The sequence below is a fragment of the Leptosomus discolor genome, chromosome 1 (genome assembly GCF_034619465.1).
Source record: "Leptosomus discolor isolate bLepDis1 chromosome 1, bLepDis1.hap2, whole genome shotgun sequence".
Taxonomy (NCBI): Eukaryota; Metazoa; Chordata; class Aves; order Leptosomiformes; family Leptosomidae; genus Leptosomus; species Leptosomus discolor.
The window spans coordinates 159,266,518-159,288,371 of NC_141391.1; the positions used below are offsets into that span (position 1 = coordinate 159,266,518).

General features: G+C 44.1%; 1 protein-coding gene across 5 annotated transcripts in view; it reads left to right on the forward strand.

The window, feature by feature from the left end:
* Window positions 1-21,854, forward strand: part of ABTB3 (ankyrin repeat and BTB domain containing 3) — a 184,588-nt gene that overhangs the window by 126,487 nt on the left and 36,247 nt on the right. For all 5 annotated transcript variants that reach the window (XM_086468449.1, XM_086468458.1, XM_086468466.1 and 2 more), the window contains 2 exons: window positions 6,678-6,830; window positions 20,772-20,937. In XM_086468449.1, the coding sequence (XP_086324575.1) occupies window positions 6,678-6,830; window positions 20,772-20,937 (319 nt within the window). The remainder of the gene's footprint in view (window positions 1-6,677; window positions 6,831-20,771; window positions 20,938-21,854) is intronic.

Consider the following 21,854-nt stretch of genomic DNA (forward strand, 5'->3'; position numbering starts at 1 on the left):
TGGTTTTTTTTAATAGAGAAAATTGTGTGCAGCACTGCGAGAACAGCGCGTTACCTGCACTGTTCCGTGCCGCACTCCCAATGCTGATGTCTCTTCAGAGATTTATGCCACAGCCAGTCATGTCAAATCTGATGTCAAAGCTGTCTGGGAAGTATTTTAAGTCTTGGTGAGTAATGCATTTAAGACAGAAGAGGCAACAGGGACGGCACATTTGAATGCTGGATGCGAGTCAAAAACTGTGACTTGCAGATGCCCTCGTGTAGATTCTGGAGGACCAGTGTCTTGGTACATGAAAGCATAAGGGCGAACCCTCCCTTGGCCTAGGGGGTCTCACAGAGGTTTGTGTGAGGGCAAGGAGAATTGATTCTTCAGCCTGAACAAAATGCAGAATTGGCTTTTTCAGAGGCTGGCTACTTGGTCACCATCAGCTGGGCTTGTGGGGTGGTGGAGGAGCTGCCTAGCATGGCATAGCTGCATGGATTCGGCGTGGTGCATCGGTTGATGCCACTGGGTACCTGGGCAGGATTGGGACTGGCAGCTTTCTGAAGGCATCAGAAAGTACTTGGCTCTCTCTGAAGACAAGTAGTTTGTGATGTAAATATATGAGTTTTGCAGCCTAGAAATCCATCTGAAATGTATGCTAAACATTGGAAAAAACATGCTTTTCTGTCCTCCAATAACGCTAAAAATGGACTAGCATCGCATATATGGTTTCCTCATATGTTCTAAATGAAAGCTGTCAGAACTGAGGGCGCTTTTCCTTTGGTATATTGGGATTTTCTTTAAAAGCCACCCATGGAAACATAAACAACAAACCAAAGAAATGAAAAGATCTTTTCATAACGTTAAAGTTGCTGACTCATATCTGCAAGCAGAAACATCTCCTTACCTTTGTTTAGATAGGCTTTTTCTTGTAAAAGTACAGCCTTACACTTCTCAAAAGCACCGTTAATTCTTTCTTGATTGCTTTTGCAGTTTTAAACAGCAGTGACCTAACTGCATGTAGCTCTTTGGCTGCCATTGCCATGAAGGTTTGCAGTCACCTCTCCTTGGCTGGAGTGAGTGAAGAAACTCAATGCCTACCACAATAGCACCCTCAGTAGCTAAAGGATCCTGCAAACAGAAATTATCCAAAGCAGTTGTAATAATTGGGCTATACAGAAGGTGCTTAAGTTAAAGCAAGGTCAGGTCTATACAGCTGTCCACAGCTGGTGAAACTAAGGGAGGGACAACACAACACAGCTGTATGAATTCACGTCTGAGTAGGATCAGCACTCAGGGATTTCTCCATTCCCATCATGATGCAGACCATCAAGCCAGTCCTCTCCACAGCAGTTGATTTAACTTATTCAGTGAGCATGTGCATATGGTGGGGCAAGGGCTTGGTGTCTGAAGAAGAACAATGTGAAGTACCTCTGGAAATAGAGAGGCTGCTGTGCTGCACCAGAAATGATGATTTTTTTCTTTGAGCACTGTGATTATTTGGGGAAATTTCTCATGCACATTTGATGAGCTTGTGGACCTGGAGTGTACTGCAGGCTCTGCTGTGAACGAGGGGCTGGTGGTCTGTCTGAGATCTGTGAGCCACAGTGATGGAGGAGGACTGAGCCTGGGTGAAGAGCATTCAAAGGTGGTGAGTCTGCATGCCAGAGAAGGTGACAGGCAATAGTCCCTTGTTTGGGACTCTCATCGCCTGGCAAAAATGATTAGGGAGTCACCCCCATAGTGGGAACTGGGAGGAGAGGGTGGGACACGACACTGCTTTCCTGGCAGGAGGGTCCTGCCAAAAACGTGGATTACTCACTGCAAGGGCGAGGGAGCTACTGGGGAGAGGAAAAACTGCTTAAGCTTCTGGGAAATCAAGAAGAAGAGGGTAGGTGTGCGTGGCAGCCTTGCTTTTGAAGGACTGGGTGGAAAGGTGGACTCTGAAGTCATGGTCGGTGGGCAGCAGGGAGTCTGCACCCTGCAAAGGTGGTAGGGACAGAGAAAAACCAGGGTGAGGGGTTATTGGGAGCTGGAATTTGTAGGATTGCAGGCCCAGGTGCTTTGCAACTCTGGCATCGGAGCAGACAGTGTCCAGAAAGGAGCTTCATCCGTCTCCTCACAGACTCAGGCAAAAATGATGAAGCATCTTATTGCATTTCACAGTGCACATTTGTCATGCTCCTCTTCCATCTGACAGTTCCTCCTGTTTATATACAGGTATACTGCCACTGATAACAATAATAACAATAGTAATAATAATAATAGTGATGATGATGATGATGGTTGTGGTGGTGGTGAAAAAGCCTGAGCTATTGCATATGCATGATGGGACTTTAAATATCTCCATGTGCCAGCAAGCCAAGGAGGGAATGGTGGGCAGCGTGTTTCGCTGGAGGAATGTGGATTTTAGGCAATCCCTCGTGCAGTTATGGTGTTATGTTTAGGTTTTCCCCCCATTACACCTGCTTTTCTGAAAAGCCATTTTGTAACTCGAAGTGCCTCAGAGACATCAGCCCTGCAAAAAAAAGAGATAAGGTTGACATCTGATTGGGCGTGGAGGGGTTGTTGGCCCTGCTCTGGAGGGAGGGTGCTGGGGAGAGGTGTGGGCGGGTGCCAGTGGGGAGTTGCCACGTCTGAGGGAGGTGCGGAGAAGGACGTGTGATATCCGGGACGGGAGATGAAGGCGAGCGGTTGTCCCTTGCGAAGGGGTGCTGGCTGGGTATTGCCTGCAGATGTCTGCCATGCACAGGAGCTCACGGGTCCCTGACCCATCCCAAAATAGATGTGAGAGGGGCACTGGGTGGCAGGAGGGAACGGGGAGGGATGCTGTGTGGGGGGAAGAACTGGGGATGTGTTTGTGGAACACTCATAATTCCCTTTTCTGTTCAAGCAAGGACCCAGGGACAGTGCCAAGAAGGGTCCAACCCTTTGGGATCTGTTTTTTGTTGGCCTCCCATCCCTTCCCCCTCTCTCAGCTCTTTTGCATGGGGTGGGGATTGCTCTGTGCAGAGACCTCTCCCTGCATCCTGATCTGGCATGTTTTCCCCCTTAGATGACAGTTCAGGAAAATACTAGCCTGTGCCAAAAACCGTCTTTTTTGGGGACATTACTTAAGCTCCTCCTTAACTTCGAACTGCCGTGAATTAAAGAGGATGGGAGCACGCGTTTAAAGTTAAGCGCAGGTACTGAGATGAGCTGGAGGAGGATGGACCCGCACCCCGGTAAGGTGCTTCTGGAGCAGTCAAGCTGCTCCTGACTTCTTATACCCTTCAGACAGGGTCAAGCTCCACACATACCTACCATGGTTAGGTTAATTTGATTAAGGTGTGCACTTCCAAAGCATATAATGGGATGACTTATCTGCTACATGTCTGCTCTGGAACGCAAAAGTACCAAACTCTCCTGGTTGTTACCTGCCTTTGTACCAGAGATACATCAATGTATACGCCAATGATGTGATGCATTGCTTAACGAGTTTTTGCTCGATGTCATTTGAAAAGTGAAATATTTCCTGCTGATGTCACATTGTCTTGTGGGTTGTCACACCCCTGTAAATTTGTGTTCCTCTTTCTTCTTTGGCACACAAACAGTATTTAAAGAAAAAAAATCCCCTTCACGTGATGTAGAGACTCTCAAAGGGTATTTTTAACCTATTGCACTCAGCCATATTTGGTTCTCTTCTCAAAATATGAATTCCCTGACATGCTCAGATATGCAGTTAGGATTTTTTTTTTGCCTTGGAAAAAGGAATGTAGTATATTGTGAGCAAACTCCACATCCTCATGTAGGGATTGAAACAGGCCTTTAGAGAAAATTCCCCCGCTTCTGCAGGACACCGATTCTCTTCCCTTTTGGGATTTATTGCACCAAATAGCCATGTTCATTTCTATTACTCTGTTGAAGTTTGCAAGACCAGGAAAGGAAAACCAATCAGTTTTATACTGCAATTATCACAGTTCCTGTATATAATTTTATTTGCTCTGCTTCTTACTGTGGTGGGGCAGATTTTATGCTGGGCGAGTTTTTGACGTGCATGAGAGATGAGAAGAAAGTGTGAAACTCCAGGGTCTCCAGTTCAGGCATGGCCCTCCGCTCTTCTGTTTGCCCAGCAGATGTTATAGGAAGGCTCCGTACGAGCCTGTCTTCATTTCTCTGATCCAGACCATGTTCACTCATGCAAACCATAACCTAGAATTGAGTTTCCCTTTAGTTGCTTTCCTAGCACCACGTTTTATGGGTGACTGTATGCATTTTTACACTTCAGTGTGATTTGCAGCTCCCTTCCTGCTGTTTGCACAGTAAGTGATGAAAACAACTCCCACTGATTACTTGTCCCCAGCTACTTAACGCCTTGAGAGAGGGTCCTTTCTGCTCTGATAACACATGTCGCAGGTGATCTAGGAAGCAGGTCACCTTCCAGGAGCAGATGAACCCTTCACTTCTCCCCTCTCCCTCCTCTGACCACCACCACCTTCACAACAAATGGATATCTTTCCACTGTAGCTGTGGGAGAAGATATTCTGTCCTTATCTGCTTCCTTATGTGGCCGTGGCAGGTCCAAGGAAAGCAAAAAGCCTTGGAAACAAATGCAGCCTAGTCTTGAGGTGACAGCGATGTGTTTGAACGGAATAACAATGAAAGTGGCAAGTCAGCCAAAGATGTCATGTTTCAAAAGGAGGTCGTTTATTTAAGCGCCTGTGAGATTTGGGAACCCAGTGTCCCAGGGAAAGTTAGTGGCCTCGGGGCTTCTGTGTCCTTCGGCGCTTGTGAAATATCTCATCCCTCCTCAAGAATATTAATATCAGAGCTATGTAAAGTCAAGTCTTGAAAAGAGAAATAAATGGCATAAAGAGCTATAAATAGGAAAAGGATAGTCCAGAATCAACATAATCTTAAATAATTTTTCTAGGAGTAGATCCTTTTTGGGTAAAGTTAGATATTTAAAATGTAAAGTATTTGCCTACGGGGCACCTAATCCAGAATTTTTCTTTTTTTCCCCCCCACAGAAAGGAAGGCAAGTAAGGGAAAGCAATATCAAACGAAAAGGAGCAGGAGAAGTGAAGGGAGCAAAAAGTAGGGGATGATGCTGCACTAAAAGGAATATTTCCAGTATTAGGATGATATACTGATCTAATAAACAGAGAGACTATGGGAATATACAGTTAAAGAGGAGGGGAAAGGGAGCTACATGGAAATGAGACAAAAGACAAAGGTTCAGAAGAAGGAGGTAAGAGCAGGTTAATTACAAACATTCCTTGAGGACAGTAGTCATTTACAAGTTTCGTCTTTTTTTTTTTTCCCCCTTTTTTAATATTGTAGCAATCTCTGTTAACATTCCTTAGCCTATCTTCTTCACAGTGTGGATGAAACAGTTTCACTGTGAGTTTTCAGCAGTCCTGACTAAATACAGGACTTTCAGCATAGTTCTCAAGTAGCTCTTGGACAGATTTACTGGTTTTTAATGATTTTACAATTTTTAGAATTTTGTAGTATATTTTTATAAAGAGGGATTTCTTGTACCCTTCCTCATCCCTTCCCCTCACAGACTTTGTCTCCTGTGTACAGCTGCAGAGGAGACACCCATTTTGGACACCCTAGCTCAGTGATGAAAAGGGCACAAAAACCTGTTGGGGATGGGAGGGCAGTTGCTGCAGCCTGTTTTGCTCTGGGGATTCTGTCCACCTTGACCTAGCAGGCAGTGACCTTCCAAGATGTTCAGCTGCAAATTTTTAAATTTTTTTTTTTTAACTCCAAACTAGGACTTGAAGCTATGGTTCTTATTTAAATTTTGGCGTTTTTTTATTGGTCCCCAAATAGTTTCTAGTGTAGGTGGGGGTAAACTGTATGCTGTGTGCTTCCCAAAAAGCATGGGCAGCTCCTGCTAGGACATAGGGGTGTCCAGGTCTTGTGAAGGACCATGTCTCTGATAGTGTCCGTGCTTTACTTAAGTTGGGGCTGTGGCCCAAATTCCCACCACCCACTTTGAGGGTTGGTTTTGTGCATTTTTGCTCAAGTGGCGGAACAGCTGGTACCCAAAGGTGTGGTGGTTTGATACAAGCAACAAGTGGAACGGAACAGTGTGGTTTCTGACGCTGCTCACTGATAACCTCCACAGTACAGCAGGGTCAGCTGCAAAGGTCCCCGCTTTCAGCACCAAGCACGAGGCACGCGTTGCATCGGCAGGAGATGCTGGTGACTTCCTTACGCATCACCTCTCCGTCCATGGCATCCTGGGGTGGGGGCATCCCCTCTCTTTGCCCCGTTTCGTTCTCCCATCCCTATTGCAAAGTGGCTGGGGAGTGTACCCAGCCCAGCACGTCAGCCAGAGCAGGACGTGGTCCTGTGCCAGGCTCCTGCCCTCTTTTCGGGATACACAGTGTGAAGGATGGGGGGAGGGAGGGAGGGTTTGCCAGGCGGGTGCACTGACCTCACAGGAGCCCCATAAATGAGCGTGGCTCATAAATCTCACTCTACAAATACTCCTGCTCAGGAGACAGGGTGAGACATCTAATTTGCTGCGCCTGTTTGCTCTCCTATGCTTTTGTTTTGCTTGTTTCCTTCTCTCTCTGTGTATATATATATTCTCTCACATATTTACACATGCACACACACGCACCCCTGCCCCCTCTCTCTGTATACCTGTTATTTTGATGCTAGTATACTGTAGCATTCATGTCTGTGTGCTTTCCCAGGCCGTTCATTGTGCTGCCTCCCCTGATGGAGTGGATACGGGTTGCCGTGGCTCACGCAGGGCACCGTCGCAGCTTTTCGGTGGACAGCGATGACGTACGGCAGGCAGCGAGGCTCTTACTGCCGGGAGTTGACTGCGAACCTCGACAGTTAAAGTAAGTCCACAAAAAAAAAAATCGGCTGCTTTGTGCAAAATGTGTGTCTCTTTCCTAGTGACAGTGAGCAAGCAGGCAGGCAGAGGGCTCTGTTATTGCCTTGAGAGGTGCATGGATGCTCGGGCTCATCGCTGTCTGCGTTGCAAAATCGGCTCCTGGTATTTGCTCACATCTGTGGATAAGCTGGTTGCATGGTAATGGGTGCCTGAATATCTCACAGCTGGATCGAGCCCGTAATCTGCTCATCAGAGCTCATATGTTGGTGGTTTTTTTCTCTTATTATTAGGTTCTGCTTGCTAATGAGGGGCTGAAATCTTCTGCTAATTGTCTGCTACACGTTGCTTTGCTATAGAATACAGAAATGTAATTGGCAGGGCTGCAGATATTTTTCAGGGCTTTGTTTTCAGCATTAATGCTTAAAGGGCACATTTAAACTTGTAGGTAAGACTACCTCTTGCAGTAAAATTGTATTTTTCATGCTAATGTCGGTTCAAATTAGTTGTAAATGTCAGCCTAGATAATTTGACATCTTCGTGTATTGGATGCGACCTTTTGGTTTTCTAATTAAGTCTTAAAGTATTTATTGCCAGGATATGTTTTTAGTGTCTGTTTTGCCTTATTGTTATGTACATGTACAAAAGCATGATCCAGGGCTGTTCTGGAGTCAAGAATATATTTGGTTTTGATTTTCATATGAAAAGACATTCTGAATCTGCCAAAGCAGAAATTGCTTACTGCTATTGCTTGACAAAATTGTACGTAAACCCCAATTTTCAGCAGTCTGCCTCTTGTTACAGCAGTAGGTGCATTCTTTCCTGCAACACAGAAAGCAGAGGGGTGATCTACATGATTAGCTGTGACAACCTGCATCGGAGCAGCTGCCTTCTGTTGACTCTGGCCTTGACATACTCTTTCACCAGAGAGTATAATGCTTTACTTCGAGATCTGCATAGGCTTTTTATAGTAACAGCTATTCAACATTTAATTGAAGAAATATGTTGCATTTCAAAAGCGAAATCTTGAGCGTTTCAGATTTCAGATCTTGGCTGTAATTGCTTCCCTTTGGTGTGACCGTCTTGGCGCTCATTTCCAGAAGTGCAGCGTTCTGTGTCCCTACTGAAATGTCAGGACTTACAGGTACTGCGCAGTTTCTGGAGACCTAGCACTTGGTTTTGAAAAGGCACAATTAATTGAATACCTCTTGCAGTATTTAGGTAGGATTGCAAATAAGGCAATAATGTTCCTACTCTACATTCTCTGTCTTAAAAATTAGGGTAGATACGGTTAAATATCTGTGGATTAAAAAAAACACAATATACCATTCTTAAAGTTGTATTTTGTGGGTGTGTATATATGTAGAAAATTATATCAACTCTTAGACAATTTTCTGGGAGTTTCCAAATCATTTGAGGTTGAGGGGAGTTGTATGATGCTGCAGAAGGATTTATTAATTATGTGGAACAAATCAGCACTTAATTTAAAGTTGCCATCGAGAATTCGTTTCATAAAGAATAGAAGCGATTGCAGTTGTCCTCTTTTTCTTGCAAGTGGGAATGAGCCTGAAGAGCGCAGTCTGGGATTAATCAGTTGGGAATGAAAAGAGAAATAATTCCTGAGACAAATTCTGGATTTTAGAGAGACCAGACTTTGCGCTGTGCCCTTATTTGACTGTAGGGGCCTGATTCACCCACTGATGTCCCAAAATTACAATCTCACTCTACTGTGCTGGCAGAGGTCTGCAAATGAGGGTCTGCGTACTTTGGGGTTTATTTTAAGATCTGTGCCTACCACCGGCGTAGTGCAGCAGGTTCTTTGCATAGCTGAAAATCAGACCCTGGCTGCCTGTAATCCCGAGATCAAAGAAAGGACTGAGCTTTTCTGAAGAATAACGTGAGGCATCAGGATGTTAATTTGAAACGTTGCCGCTTGTAATTTTTTTATTTGTGTGCAGGGCAGACCATCAGCACTTCTCATTTCCACTAAGCCAAGCGCCTACCTTTCATGCATGCCTCCCCGTTAGAGAGGGAGTGTTTCCAACTATCAACTCTTCAGAGAGCATCAATGCCATAAATGCAAACACTGGGGGGGGAATACAACAACTTGGCAGAGGATGGCTTTTAAAATAAGCTGTGTGATGGATGACAGCTGGAGGATTTTAAATGCAGTTAGCTTGATGTGTTTTGTGACTTTTATAGAAACAGCTTAATAAGTAGAGCCTTGAAACTGTTTCAATTTCTAGACTTTTCTTAGCAGTCATCTTTAGTCACAAAAATATAGAGACCTGAACCCAAAAGTTCCCATAGTCCCATGTGATACTGCATCATTCTATGGTGTTGATTCACAACCTGTCATAGCAAACGCATAAAGCAAAATCAGCTTCCACATTGCATACGGGGAGAGGGAGAGATTGGCAGGATCTCAAAGGCTATGAAGTTCAGGATCAGTTTGGCTAAAAACCAAATGTTCAGTTTCTTATCTGAACTACAGCACAGAGATCTCCCAGCAGATTCATGTGACACTTCCCAGCACAGTCACATACTCCAGCAGTGAGGTTCCCTATATGTGGCTTTGTAAATCATCTCTGCTTTCTTCCTGCCTTTCATTCCAGTACTTCCTCTCTTTCTCCCCTCTTCTGATCCTTTTTTAAAAATCCATCGCCTTAATTTCTTGTGATGTTTTCATCTCCTGAAAGAGGAGCTGCCCTTGCTCTGGCTACAGGAGTGAGGGAAACTGGAATCAGGGAGGAGCTGCCTGTCTCCTTCCTGATCTCTTTTCATTTTATAGCAGCAGACGTGCTGGAAAGTTTCTTCCTTTTTCCCAATGTTGAGACATGAGCAGGGATGTAAATGTTCACCTCGCCCCAGGAGTGGAAGCTTTAGATAGACCAGTTGTCTCCACCTTTTGCAAGGAGGTAGGTTTCACAGATGGATTGACTGCTGGATGCACAGCAGCTAGCTGAGATGGAAGCTCAAGTTGTGTCCAAAATATTCTCTGTCATAGTGGAGACCAGATTTAAATAAAGCCTCGCCTGTACCCAGGGCCTGTTGGGCCACCTGAGGCAGCTGGATGTAGTCAGTAGAGAGCTGTGTGCAAAGCAGTTCTCTGCTGGCATAAATCTGGTGAAGATGGGTGCTCTGCTCCCTGCTCTAGATCTTTTATTAATGAAGGCATCAGGGACGAAGGTAATTTGTTGCCAAAAAGGGGCACGGTGGTAAAAATGTGTTGACCTGCCTTTCTGCTGCAGTAAGGTAGCATCACTTCTCCGTCTGCACTGGGGCTGGCTGGCTGCAGATGCCTCGGTTTGGCTGCATCATCACATCTGCAAAGGGTACCTTTCCCCTTGCTCCACCCAAACATAAGAAGCTCTTTGCATGTCTTTCCTTCCTCCATTCTGTGGGACATTTATTTAAAACAAAACCCCCCCAATGTGTTAGACATGTGGTGGGGAGGATTGCTAATGGGTGACTACATCTGGGGACTGGAGGCTGACGACAGAGAAACAGAGCAAGGGAGGAGCATCCTGTATTGCTCAGCACAAACGCTGCTGTGGTTTTTTATCAGGGTCAGTGGCTTCATTTCTGATTGCAATATATAATGGCAATCCTGGAGGATGTAAAGATGCTGGAACAAACTGACCCAAGAGAGGTAGTAGTGTAATGTGAGAGACTGTTACTTGGTCGCTTCTGTGTCTGACTGGATAAAGGGCTCTTTTCTGGCTGGTCAGAAGTTAAAAGAAGGATATAGGCTAGTGTATGAGTGTGTGTGTGCATGCACGTGTTCGTTCTGATATCCAGGAGCCGCAAAAATTGAAGAAAAATACACCATCTCAGAGATGTGAGTGCAATTCCGCTCTACAAAGGGCAATTCCCATATGTTATTTTAAGTATTGTCTTCTGCCCTCAGCATTGCCTCAGACCTCTGGTTCCAAGTCACCCCCTGTCTGGTTTCTCTGGGAAAGCTGCTTTTCTCAGGTATTTCTGGTCCTGGCAAGCAGCCCGCTCACCCCTGAGAAGGGCTCTTAGCTCTGCTGAAGGGAATCAGGTAGGCACTGTCTTCACTTCGAGAACTTCCAGTGATGCAGGAGGAGGCATTTCAGGAGATCCCAGCTTGCACTGGGGTACTGGCTCCTGAACCCTGAACATCCCAGCTGGACATCTGAACCCCAGCTTGACTGGGGAAGGAATGCCCTGTGGGGTTGCTAGCCGACATCAAGGGACCATCCTGGCATCTGAATGAAGAGGAACACTGAATGTGTCCCCATGGCACCAAGACCCTCCAGAAGCATTGCCCATGAGGCTGGGCATTTCTCCAGAGCCATAGGGGTGTGTGGAAGCCCTTTCATGCCCATTAGTCTCCTGTCCCCTTGCCCAGCAGCCTGCAAAGCTCCTGACTGGGATTTGGAGGAGAAGCAGAGTTTAGTCATCTTGAGGAGTGTTTTCTTTTTATCCATAGATGAAAGGGCTTGTCCCTTTCTTTTGTACAGTGGAGAAGCGAGATTGCCCCCTGTGGCATTCTTTACTGTGCACCATGGCCACACACTGGAGGCAGGTGCCACACTGTGGCAGGAGGAGCCCAGGACAATTCTGTAAAGAGGTCTGAAGTCCTTTTTGGCAGCCATACCCAAAGGGCAGTGGTGGGAAATGGCGTTTTTACTGTCAGGCTCTTCATGGGTGGAGTCCCACAGGGGTTTGTCTTCTTCTTGCCCTGTCCCATATTGACATACAACCCATGGAGACCCCTCGGGCTCTGGTACCACCAGGGTGCCCGTGAAAAGCATCACAGTCCATTGTTTGCAGTCTCTGGTTGTTGGGGGGATGCTGGAGGACAAAGCTAGGCAGCGGGGCTTGCATGCCAACCCTGCTGGTGTGGTCAGAGCCCCCCCTTACATTCCAGTCAAATTTAGTTGGAGGTGGCAGCATTGCTGCCTGTCAAGGCAGAGCTGGTGAGAGCAGGAGCTGGCGCAACAGGACATGGAGAGACATAATTTGATCCCCGTTAATCTCTTGCTCATGCACTTCAGCATTTTGGAGTTATGGCTGGGTTCTGTGAGGGCGCTGGGCTCACATGAAGTGAATGCAGCAAATACCCCTTTTCTTCTCTGCCTGGCTGTGAGTTGGGGTCCTGTCTCTACTTCTGACCACGGATGTGCACATTTTTCTCCTCTCTTCCTGGGGTGCAGAGGTGAAATTGATGTCTGTAAGTGCTGGCCTTCTGGAGGGACCTGTGAGGGGTGTGCATTACTGCCAACAGAGGCCGCCACCCAAGAACTGAAGTAAATAATTTGCCTCTGTTTTCAGGAAGAGAATCCTGGGGGGAAAGGAAAAATAAGTAATAGCAACAGGTTTATGAGAATGGAAAAACAGTAATCAAAAGGAGAGCGAATTATGCAGCTTAATGCACTCAAATTGGGGTGACCAGATAACTTCTATCCCAGCAATGAGAAAGAGCTGCCTCATGAAATTAGAGGGTCAGAGGGAAATATTTTTAACAAAGCCTGGAGTGGTGCTATAACTCTTAAGGATTAATAATAGTAATGCCCAACGTTTGAAAAGGATGAAAAACGATCCGAGGAAAATTCCAGGCTGTTAGTGCAAGGCCTTTGAATGTTTTTTCAAGCAAAGACTGATTAAAGACATGTTGTTGAGGGAAAAATAGGATAAAATGTGACACAGATTTTCTAAAGATAGATCTTGCCAGACTAATCTAATAACTTTTTGATAAGATAACTGATTTTCTACCCCAAGGAAATTCAGTAGATTTCATCTATTTGGACTTGAGTGAAAAATTCGATGCAGTCCATGCAGGGAGCTATTAGTTAAGATGGAGAAGATGGGGGTTAGTAAAGGAATTGGAAAGTGAGCAGGGACTGGCTTCAAGAGAGGTGACAAGGTCTGGGTTGCCTGCAATGGGGTTACAAGCAGAGATCTTCAGCTCTCGCTCTTTAGAACTGGTCTTTTTTAATTTTCAGAAAGGGTCTTGGCACAAGTCTTAGCAGTGTGCTCATGAAGTTAAAATTTGCTGATGCCATGATGCAGAGAGGCATTGTCCTGACAGAGGAAGTTTGGGAAATCATCCAGGAAAAAGTGGATGACCTTGAGGGCTGGGACAAAAGAAATGGGATGAAATGCAGTTTTCCACAAATGAAAGGCAAACGTGGAGGTTAATTAGAAAAATACATACTGCAGTGTATATGTAACATATATACTATATATGCTGTATAACATATACTATATTAGGAGCTGAGTATTGGAAAGGTGGTGGCAAAGACTGTAGACCAGTATTTCAATCTCAGAATGATTCTAAACCACAAAAGTGGATTTTTTCTCAGCCATGAATAAAGCAAATGCTTTTGAGGATGCATCGGGAGAGGTATTGCTAGTAGAAGCGGGAAAATACTGGTGCCTCTGTACGTGAAAGTGGTAGGAAGTGTTGTGGAATCACAAATCCTGTGTCCGGGTCAAGAAAATATTCACATTGGACCAGGTAGAGAGAAATGGGCTGGGGTAGTTTGAGTTTTGACAAAATGTTCTCATAGAGAGAGACTAGAAGAAAGGGTCTCATTCAGCTGAGCCAAGTGGGTGCTGAGGGAACATGTGACTGTTCCAGAAATACCTCAGGAGTAAACACCACAGAAGGAAAAATACAGTATTTAAAGGGCAGCGCGGACACAGGAATATGTGAATATTAACAAGTCATGAGTAAGTTCAAACTGAAAGTGTAGATGGATCCAAGCCTTGCTGCAGGATAGGACTGGGTTTATTAACTCTCCAGTCCCATACACTCCCGCAGCCGCTGCCCTGTCGCAGCCTTACCCAGGGCTCCAAGCTGCATTTACAGCTCTGATCCAGAAAGGTCTCTGGGCAAACACAGTGTCTGAGTGCCTTTGAAAACCTGTCTTTAGTTTAAAATCAGTCCTGAATTCCAATTAGCCTTTGCCTGAGAATACCTAAGTCTGCGTTTCTGTCTGAGATCATCCCTCTTAATGAAAGCTCTCTAGGAAAAAAGGATTATCAACCTCAAGAGTGAAGCTTACTTAACAGGAGAGTATCCTTGGCTCATTCTAGAGAGTTTTCTTAAGACTGTGGAAAGGGAAAAATACAGCAACATAAAGGGAAGATGTGTTATTTTGTTCTTTCAGAGCAGTCTATACCATTTGCCATGTCATCTTCATACTATACCACACATATGCATTTCTAACTTTAAAGTGAAAGAGGAAGAGTTGCATGTAATGTTTTATTTATGGAAATCCTGTTGTTGTAATACAGCATGAAAATATAAATAGACTTTAATAAATAGAGATTTGAAGGCAGAAAAATATTTCCATTGCTCTTCGCTCTCTCTTAAAATGCACTGGGTAAGGGGCTGAGTTTCTGGAGAGGGAAAGAGAGTATAAAATTGCTAAGAAATTCTGCTATTTAATTAGATAGAGCCACTTTTAAGTAGGGACGGTTGGTGTTTGCCTAGCTCCTTGAATGTCCTTGTTCTTCCCACAAATTTTCACTAATCCTTTAACACCAGCCATGGCTATTGCCATAATTAGACAAAAAATGACAAACCAGCAAGCGGTAGCAAGCAAACTACTTGATAAAATCCAGCAGTCCCTTGAGGCAGATGGTGCCAGTGGATGAAGGAGATTTTATTACTTAAAAGGTAAAGCACAGGTTTCCTGAGGTGAATCGCAACTTCTCCTGCCAACCGGCTGCTTGAAGACAACAGTAATAAGAAAAATTATTGAAGGGGAGGACCTTGTCCTCATGTTCTGCTTCACTTTTAGGGCAGAACACACTTGTATTTTTCCAGGATTTAGGATCCAGCCTTCTTGCGCTTTTCCTATTGCAAGCAAGTTCATTACTGTTTCATATGTTCTGTCTCTCTACACATTCTTGAATATAATAATCAGGATACAGGTAGCATATTGTCTCAGTAGTGAAGACTCATGCTATCTATTTATATGAAAGGTGAATCTGTACCCAAATTTTCCTATGATATGTTGGCCTTGTTCAAAATCTGAAGAAAGATTCAATTTTGAACATGGATCCTGGCCTATATGCATGGGACTGTAATATTAAGAGTGTTTTGAAATACAGATTTGGGTCTTGATTTGATAGTCACATCACTTTTTTTAATGTATTTTCCAGTATCTGTAACCTTTATTTATTCTCAGGCCTTTGACAAGAATAAGAGGTTGGCTATTAAATATCCTGAATATTTTTATTTTCTTGTTTTAATTTGGCTCCTGAGTAATGTAAATGGAGATATTTTATGTCTGCGTTAAAAAGTAGTGCTCTTCATCACTTAGATCAACATGTTTGTGCTCATACTTCCTCTCTCTCCAAAACTGAAAATGCAAGTAACTGTCTCAAAATAGTATTTATATTGCAGTCCTGCTAGTATCACCATTATATTCCCTTTTAAAGCACCACATTGTAAAAAAGAGTGCTCACAAATTTAAATCAAATCGTCTGCTCTCCTGCTATTGCCATTTGTGTCTGTAATCTCACTGAAGAGCCCCAGGCGAGGAACAGGACCCTTTTGTGCTGCAGGCTGTGCATACCCAGATCAAAACTGATCCCTGACCCCAAGAAATTCAGTATTGCGAATGCATATGTACTGTTGGCTGAAATACGGCTCCTTCCAGGCATCCCACCAGCTGAACTATAATTTCTGACTCGAGACCTCATTCATATTTAGGACAGGGACAGACTGAATAAACTCCACAGAGCTAAAAAGATTGACTTAATTAATAGATTATCATTCTTTTAATTGAAAGGGCTGGCAATCGAGTCCCAGGTGGGCAAACAAGTTTTTGGTGCTTGGCTATCAGAATGATGATCTGTTCATTTCTGCAGAGGGGAACATTTGCCCTGCTGCTCTTCACAGTCTGCACTCCCATTTCTTTTAAATCAACTGTTAGCATGCTATGCTGGCACATGTAGCTTAGAACATGATTAAGATGTTGTCTACTTCTTGTTGGAAACATTTACACAGCACTGCTTTGGGGTTGGGTTTTTTGTTGGTTCCCCCCCCCCCAGTTGTCCGTTACTGACTATAGCAATAATCCCCTCCCAAAGAACAAATAAGTAAAAAGCTATGTAATAAGAGAGCTGCTGTGTCTATCAGTTACGATGGAAACACTTTGCCTTTGAATCATCCTTTTTCCCAAATGTATTCAATCCATGAGTAACTTATTAAAGATCCACACAGACTCTATCTTAGCCAGTCTGAGTGAAAATGAAAAAAAAAAAAAAAAAAACCCAAACCCTTGCATTTAAACCGTTGCTGTAGAAGTGCTGCATTATGTTTTCATAATGTGAGTTTGGGAAAAGATGAAAATAATTTGCTGTACTGCTAGGACCCATTGTAAATGAAGAAGATTATCTCTGACTCCTTTCAGAGGTTTGAGTATTTCAGAGTATGATAGAGTGTCATGGTCACCATGCAGCATTTGACAGTGACCATTTGCAAATAATTAATGTTACCGTGGCATTCCCCATATAAAGCCACAGTAAAGTTAATTATGTGGAGTGGCAACACTGTAATGATCTTGAAGATAACTGCTGTAGAAGCAATATCTGTGAGGAATTAAAAGAGGACTTGGAGATAATTGTATTGCATTGTAAGTTAAAAATGTGGTCACAGCTTTGATACAAATAGAAGATCAAGAAGATTTCACCTGTTTCTAATTTTCCTTTTACTTATAAAGGCAATTGTTTGCTTTATTCCAGGTCGGGAGGGACCAGTTAGGGAGTTTACAGGCTGAAGCCCTGAATTAGAGGGGTGGATATGCTGTTGAGCACAAGGACTTTTATCAGTGTATGTTGTTAATTCAAGCATATTGCTTCTCGATTCTGGGAGTGGGAGCATGCGTATAGTGCTGGTAGTGCCAAGGAGCCTGTTCAGCCCCACAGGTTGCTAAATAGGGAAATCCAGAATGGGCTCAGTCTTTTGAGAGAGGATATCACCCTCAAAGGATGCTGGTCACTATATCAAATCCGGGGGCCCTCAAAGTTCAGCTCACCCAGTCAGCATCCAGGGTGGTGATGTCCTGCCATCCTTCAACTGTCCCTAGGGAGAAGAACATTGGTCTCTCATGGTCTTCTGCTCCTCCCATCAGCCTTCCCTGCCTCTTCAATGAAAAAGCACCTTTTCTGTAGGGGAAAGGACAACCTGTGTGAGTGCTGGCAGCTGGCAGAATCTGGCAACAAACCAAGGTGGCCTTGGAGGGGATGTCCCACCATCAGGCCAGTGTCAGCCTCCTGTGCACTTGGAAAGATCACAAAGACTTTTTGGCAAAAGGGTGGTGAACTGACTGTGCATCTGGGGAGGTTTCCAGCTCTGTTTGTGCTTACTCTGGCTTCCCTTGCTTTGCAGGCACAGTTTCACAGCTCTAAAAAGTGACCCTATATATTTAGCTGACTTAACTGTTCCTTGTCAGCCTTATTTTTCAAGCTTTTCCCCATCCTTTTCCCACCTCTTCAAGGCTTGTCAGTGTATTTGTTGCAGTCCAAAGTTAAGAAGTCTTGAGTGAGTCAAGCCTGGGTGCCTATTCCCTTGCTCCTTTTTTGTCTTGCATCCTTTAGTGTTTGTGATTCTGGATGGTGTCCATGATGGCACAGCATCCCCTCATAACAGTGTCATATGGAGCAGAGGGTCTATATAGCAGACCCTCTGCTCCTGTTGGGATCAACATTATGTAGTTAATGATATGAAAGAGGACTTGGGAGAAAATGCAGTGCTCTGGTGGCTTGCGGTTGATTTTTTTATGGATTTGGGGGTCATTTCTTTATTTTTCAGTTTTCATTTTGAAATGCAACTGCTCAGTCTTATCTGCTGTACCATCTTCCCAGTTGGCTTTCTCCAGTGTTAAAAGTGATGCTGTGTTCTCCTCTTTTGTACTTGTAGTTCCTGATGATTTTTGATCTGTCTCTTCACTTCTTTGTATCTGTGCATGTTAAATCTCCTTTTCCTTAACTCATTCATCTCTCTGGCTTGTCGAGACATTGCTATGCTTTCTCTTCCGAAGCATCCTCTGTTCCTTTGCCTTGTGTCATGCTCTTGTTTTATTAAACTCCCCAGTTTGATCACTATCTGTTTTATTAGTCAACATATGACAATGGTAGCACCAGCAATGATCTATGTCAAATTTTGCCATATAGTTTGCTTTGCTATGTCCCATAAATCAGGGCTGTAACTCGCTCACGATGGGACCGGGACCTTTTTGGGATATAAAAAGGCAGTGGGCCACTGGTAGTGGGACTAAGTTGTCTTTTCTTGCTTTGTGGTACTTGGGCTAGGTCACATTTCATCCTTGCTGGTGTCCTACCAGCTGTGCAGCCCGGGCACTCCTCTCCATCCGTGTTATTGTTACAGTGTTTCTACAGCTATAGCATCTCGGAGCCCTTGGACCAAGACCCTTATATCCCCTCAGCTGACTGAGGAGTACTAATTTGCTGTTACCAAATATCAGCAGTAATTAATGAGTCCCCTTCTTCGGCTATAGTAAGCAGGTGAACTGATGTGCTTTTAGCTGACCAGAGCCAATTCGTGGAGTAGTTACTTACGGAGAAGTAAGTCATTTCAGAGCCCATGCCAGAGTAGAGATTTGGGCAGCCTGTCCAGGATAGGTGTGATAGGTCCTTGTTCCTCCTTCCTCCCTTGTGTGGGTGTGCAACCCGGGTCAAAATCTGGCTTTTTTTAAGGAGGAGATCGTCAGCTATCATTTTGCCTGCATTGAGCTGAACTGACGTCAGTGAAACTGCCTGTTTCTGTCAGTGCTGAGTTTGACCCATTTTATTCAGAGTGTATGTTATGTACCTCAGTACAAATGATGAAGCAGTGACTTAACACAGGCAGTGATTCATAGTGGCAGACACCTCTGCAGTCCTCAGAGGATGTCTATATCTTTCCATAGCTGCACTTTGCTGAGGAACCGCCTCATTTTCAGCCCAGACTCATCTGGAAATGGCCAGCTGCAGCTGGGAGATCCAGACTCTCTCTTTGTGCACCAAAATCCCCACCACCTAACTTCTGAGAATGCTTTGTCTTTGCCATACGTTAAAGGAGGGCACAGATGATCTCTAGCTTCTCCTGCTATGGGGGTAACAAGTACCAAATGTTGCTGTAGCTCTTGTGTCAGAAATGTGCCATATGGTGTGAACGTGTGAAGCCGCAATTGCTCCAGTGGATCTCAGTGTCATTGAGCTCAGCCCTGCATATCTGTGCTGGTTTTGCTTTTTCCTTAAACTCGCTCAAAAACTACTGCAGAAAACCCAGCCTTGCTATGTGTTGCTTTCTTCATCTCTGTTGTAGGCATATTACTGATGCAGAATCTGTTTTTCCTGTTGCTGTGTATTTATTGTGACCGAGTGTTGTGCATTAATCTTGCAGCATGCTGTTGTGGTGAAGTGTCATCCTTGTTCCCCTGAGTAATGATAGTCCATGCATACCTTGTTTGCATTCTTAGGATGTCGACTTTTTAGCAGTCAAAACCCAAACTGATGGTGTAGAATGAACATCAACAAAATACCTGTTGTCTTCCAGACTGGTCATGGCCCAGCAGAGAGCAAGCTGGAGCTCAGATGCCAGTTTCGGTACTAAGTCCTGCAGAAGCTTTGATCAAAATACTTTGTATTTTTCCTCTCACTTTCCTTCCTCTGTTGAAAGAGGAAGAGCAGTAGCTATTACTACATACCACTGCTTCTATATAAACAGCATATTCATTGCATATTGCTGTTAAATATTAAGCAGTGTTATATATTTTATAAAGCTCTGATAAAGCACTTTGAAGAAGAAATTTACATGATAATGATGTGCTGTTCAGATTTTTCTTTTGGTTTGATGCATTTTTTTACATATGAAATAGAAAACAAATATTTGATATGTTTGACTTTCGCACTTTTGATCTTTGTTTTTCATTCATAAGTAGCCCCTCGTTTTCTGACCTAGCATTTTTGGAGAATGAAAGTGGTGTTTTTCCATACAGTCCTTTATCCAAGTTCACACCAAAAGCACTGTGAATTTGGACTCCACCCTGTGCCCCAGACACTCCTCAGCATGAAAGAAAAGCAAATCTGTGTTTTAATAAGATGAAACCGAGTTGGATAAACATCAGATTTGAATTGCCTGGCTTTCTCTGGAGCTGTAGATTCACATCTTGGCTAAATAACTGCTAGCCCTTCTTCCATTTGAAATGGATATCTTGAGCAGTTTACAGTTTGGAGATCTTTTGAATAAGATCTTAAAAGAACAACCTCTCATCTGTTAGACACAACCAGCAAGGATTTGTGGTGTTTTGCCATGATTACCTGACAAGATTGCCTTCTGCCTGATTGCATGGTGCCCTGATCTACAGGTGGCCCTGCTTGAGCAGGGGTTTGGACCAGATGATCTCCAGAGGTCCCTTCCAACCTCAGCCAATCTGGCATTCTGAGACTTGCACTTTCTGCTCCAAAAAGACTTCCCTGTTACTGGAGCTGTGCTGGTGAGATCCTTGAAGGTGTTTGGAGTGACTTTATTGTCTCTTTTTTGTATTGACAATGATTATACATCCATTTGTTGTAAGTTCAAAGCTTACTGAAGCCACTGAAACTTTTCAGAGGTCAGGGGGACTGGATAACCTTGACATGCAGAGACAAAACTTGCGGTGAGAATGTGTTGTGTATTGCTTAAACAGGGAAACAAAATCAAATGAAATCTGTGCCTTTTTTTGACCAATTTTTTATAAAATGTGTAACTTGTCCCATGAAAGAGACCAAGGGCAATCTCTATTAGCTTGCATTAGCATTTCCCATTCAGCACTTCCCTCAAACATACAGGTCAAAGGAGAGTGAATGTGTGCATGACCTACATCCTTCGAAAATAGGGCAAAGTATTATTTTCCTAGGGACAGCAAGGTCTGTCCTCTGATTGTCCTCTGAGGGAATTTATTTCTTACATCCACAGAATCGACGACTGTTTTTGTGCATCTCGGAAACTGGATGCAGTTGCCACCGAAGCAAAGTTCAAGCAGGACCTGGGTTTCCGGATGCTCAACTGTGGCCGAACAGATCTGGTTAAACAAGCAATATCCTTGCTGGGGCCTGATGGGATTAACAGCATGAGTGAACAGGTAACGAGACAAAAACATAAAGATGCAACTGTGAAATGTGAGAGTTTTGTCTGCTTATCACAGAAAACAAGCCCCAGCTTTCAGCTAAACATAGATAGGACCTTAATGCTTTCCCTACATTACTTTGCATTGAGTTAAAGCACTGCCAGGTGAACATCTACCTTAAGTTTGATGTTTTACAGTTGTATTGCTTCGTTGGTACTGAAGTAAACTAGCATGAGGGCAAATGCATCCCTTGAAGTCTTCTTAACAGTCAACTGAGTCAAGTGAAGCCAGAAGAAGATCCCAAGAGAGCTTAGTCTTGATCTGAATACTTAAAACTGCTTCAATGCCATGAATAATGGTGTGGAGCAGGGCTTTGTGAGGTGAACATCCTTCCACTGAACACTGCCACGGGATCTGCAATGCATTTCACATGCACCACCAAACCCCCAACAGGAAACAACTGATTGCTGACACTTTAATTGAGCTCAGCGCAGTTTGAACTGACCTTCCAGACATGAAAGTATCTCTGCAGTGTTACCCTTCCATTGGTCATTGTGGCCAACATCCACCAATTGAGAAGCCTAAATTTCCCTGGAGTTACACCTCCATGAGGCTGATCGTTGTGTCTGGGAATAAACCTGCCTCTGCAGCTACCTACTGGGAGCAGTCTGTTGGACTGTGATGCTCACTGAGGTGGTTCCGCCTTCCCAGAGGAGAACAATGGCCATGGACACTACCATTTCCTTTTGAAATGGAGTCCTCTGAATTTTCTGGTGCCCCTGTTGAAAGTGTCACTGCACGTTCCCAGAGCTGTGGTATCCTTTGCAGGAAGCAGGTGACTGCTGCCTCTGAGGTGGTCGCTTGGGACAGGACCTGGACTCTTAGTGGGTTTAGGTGTTCTGAGATGAAAGCTGCTCCAGGAATGTGAGTTA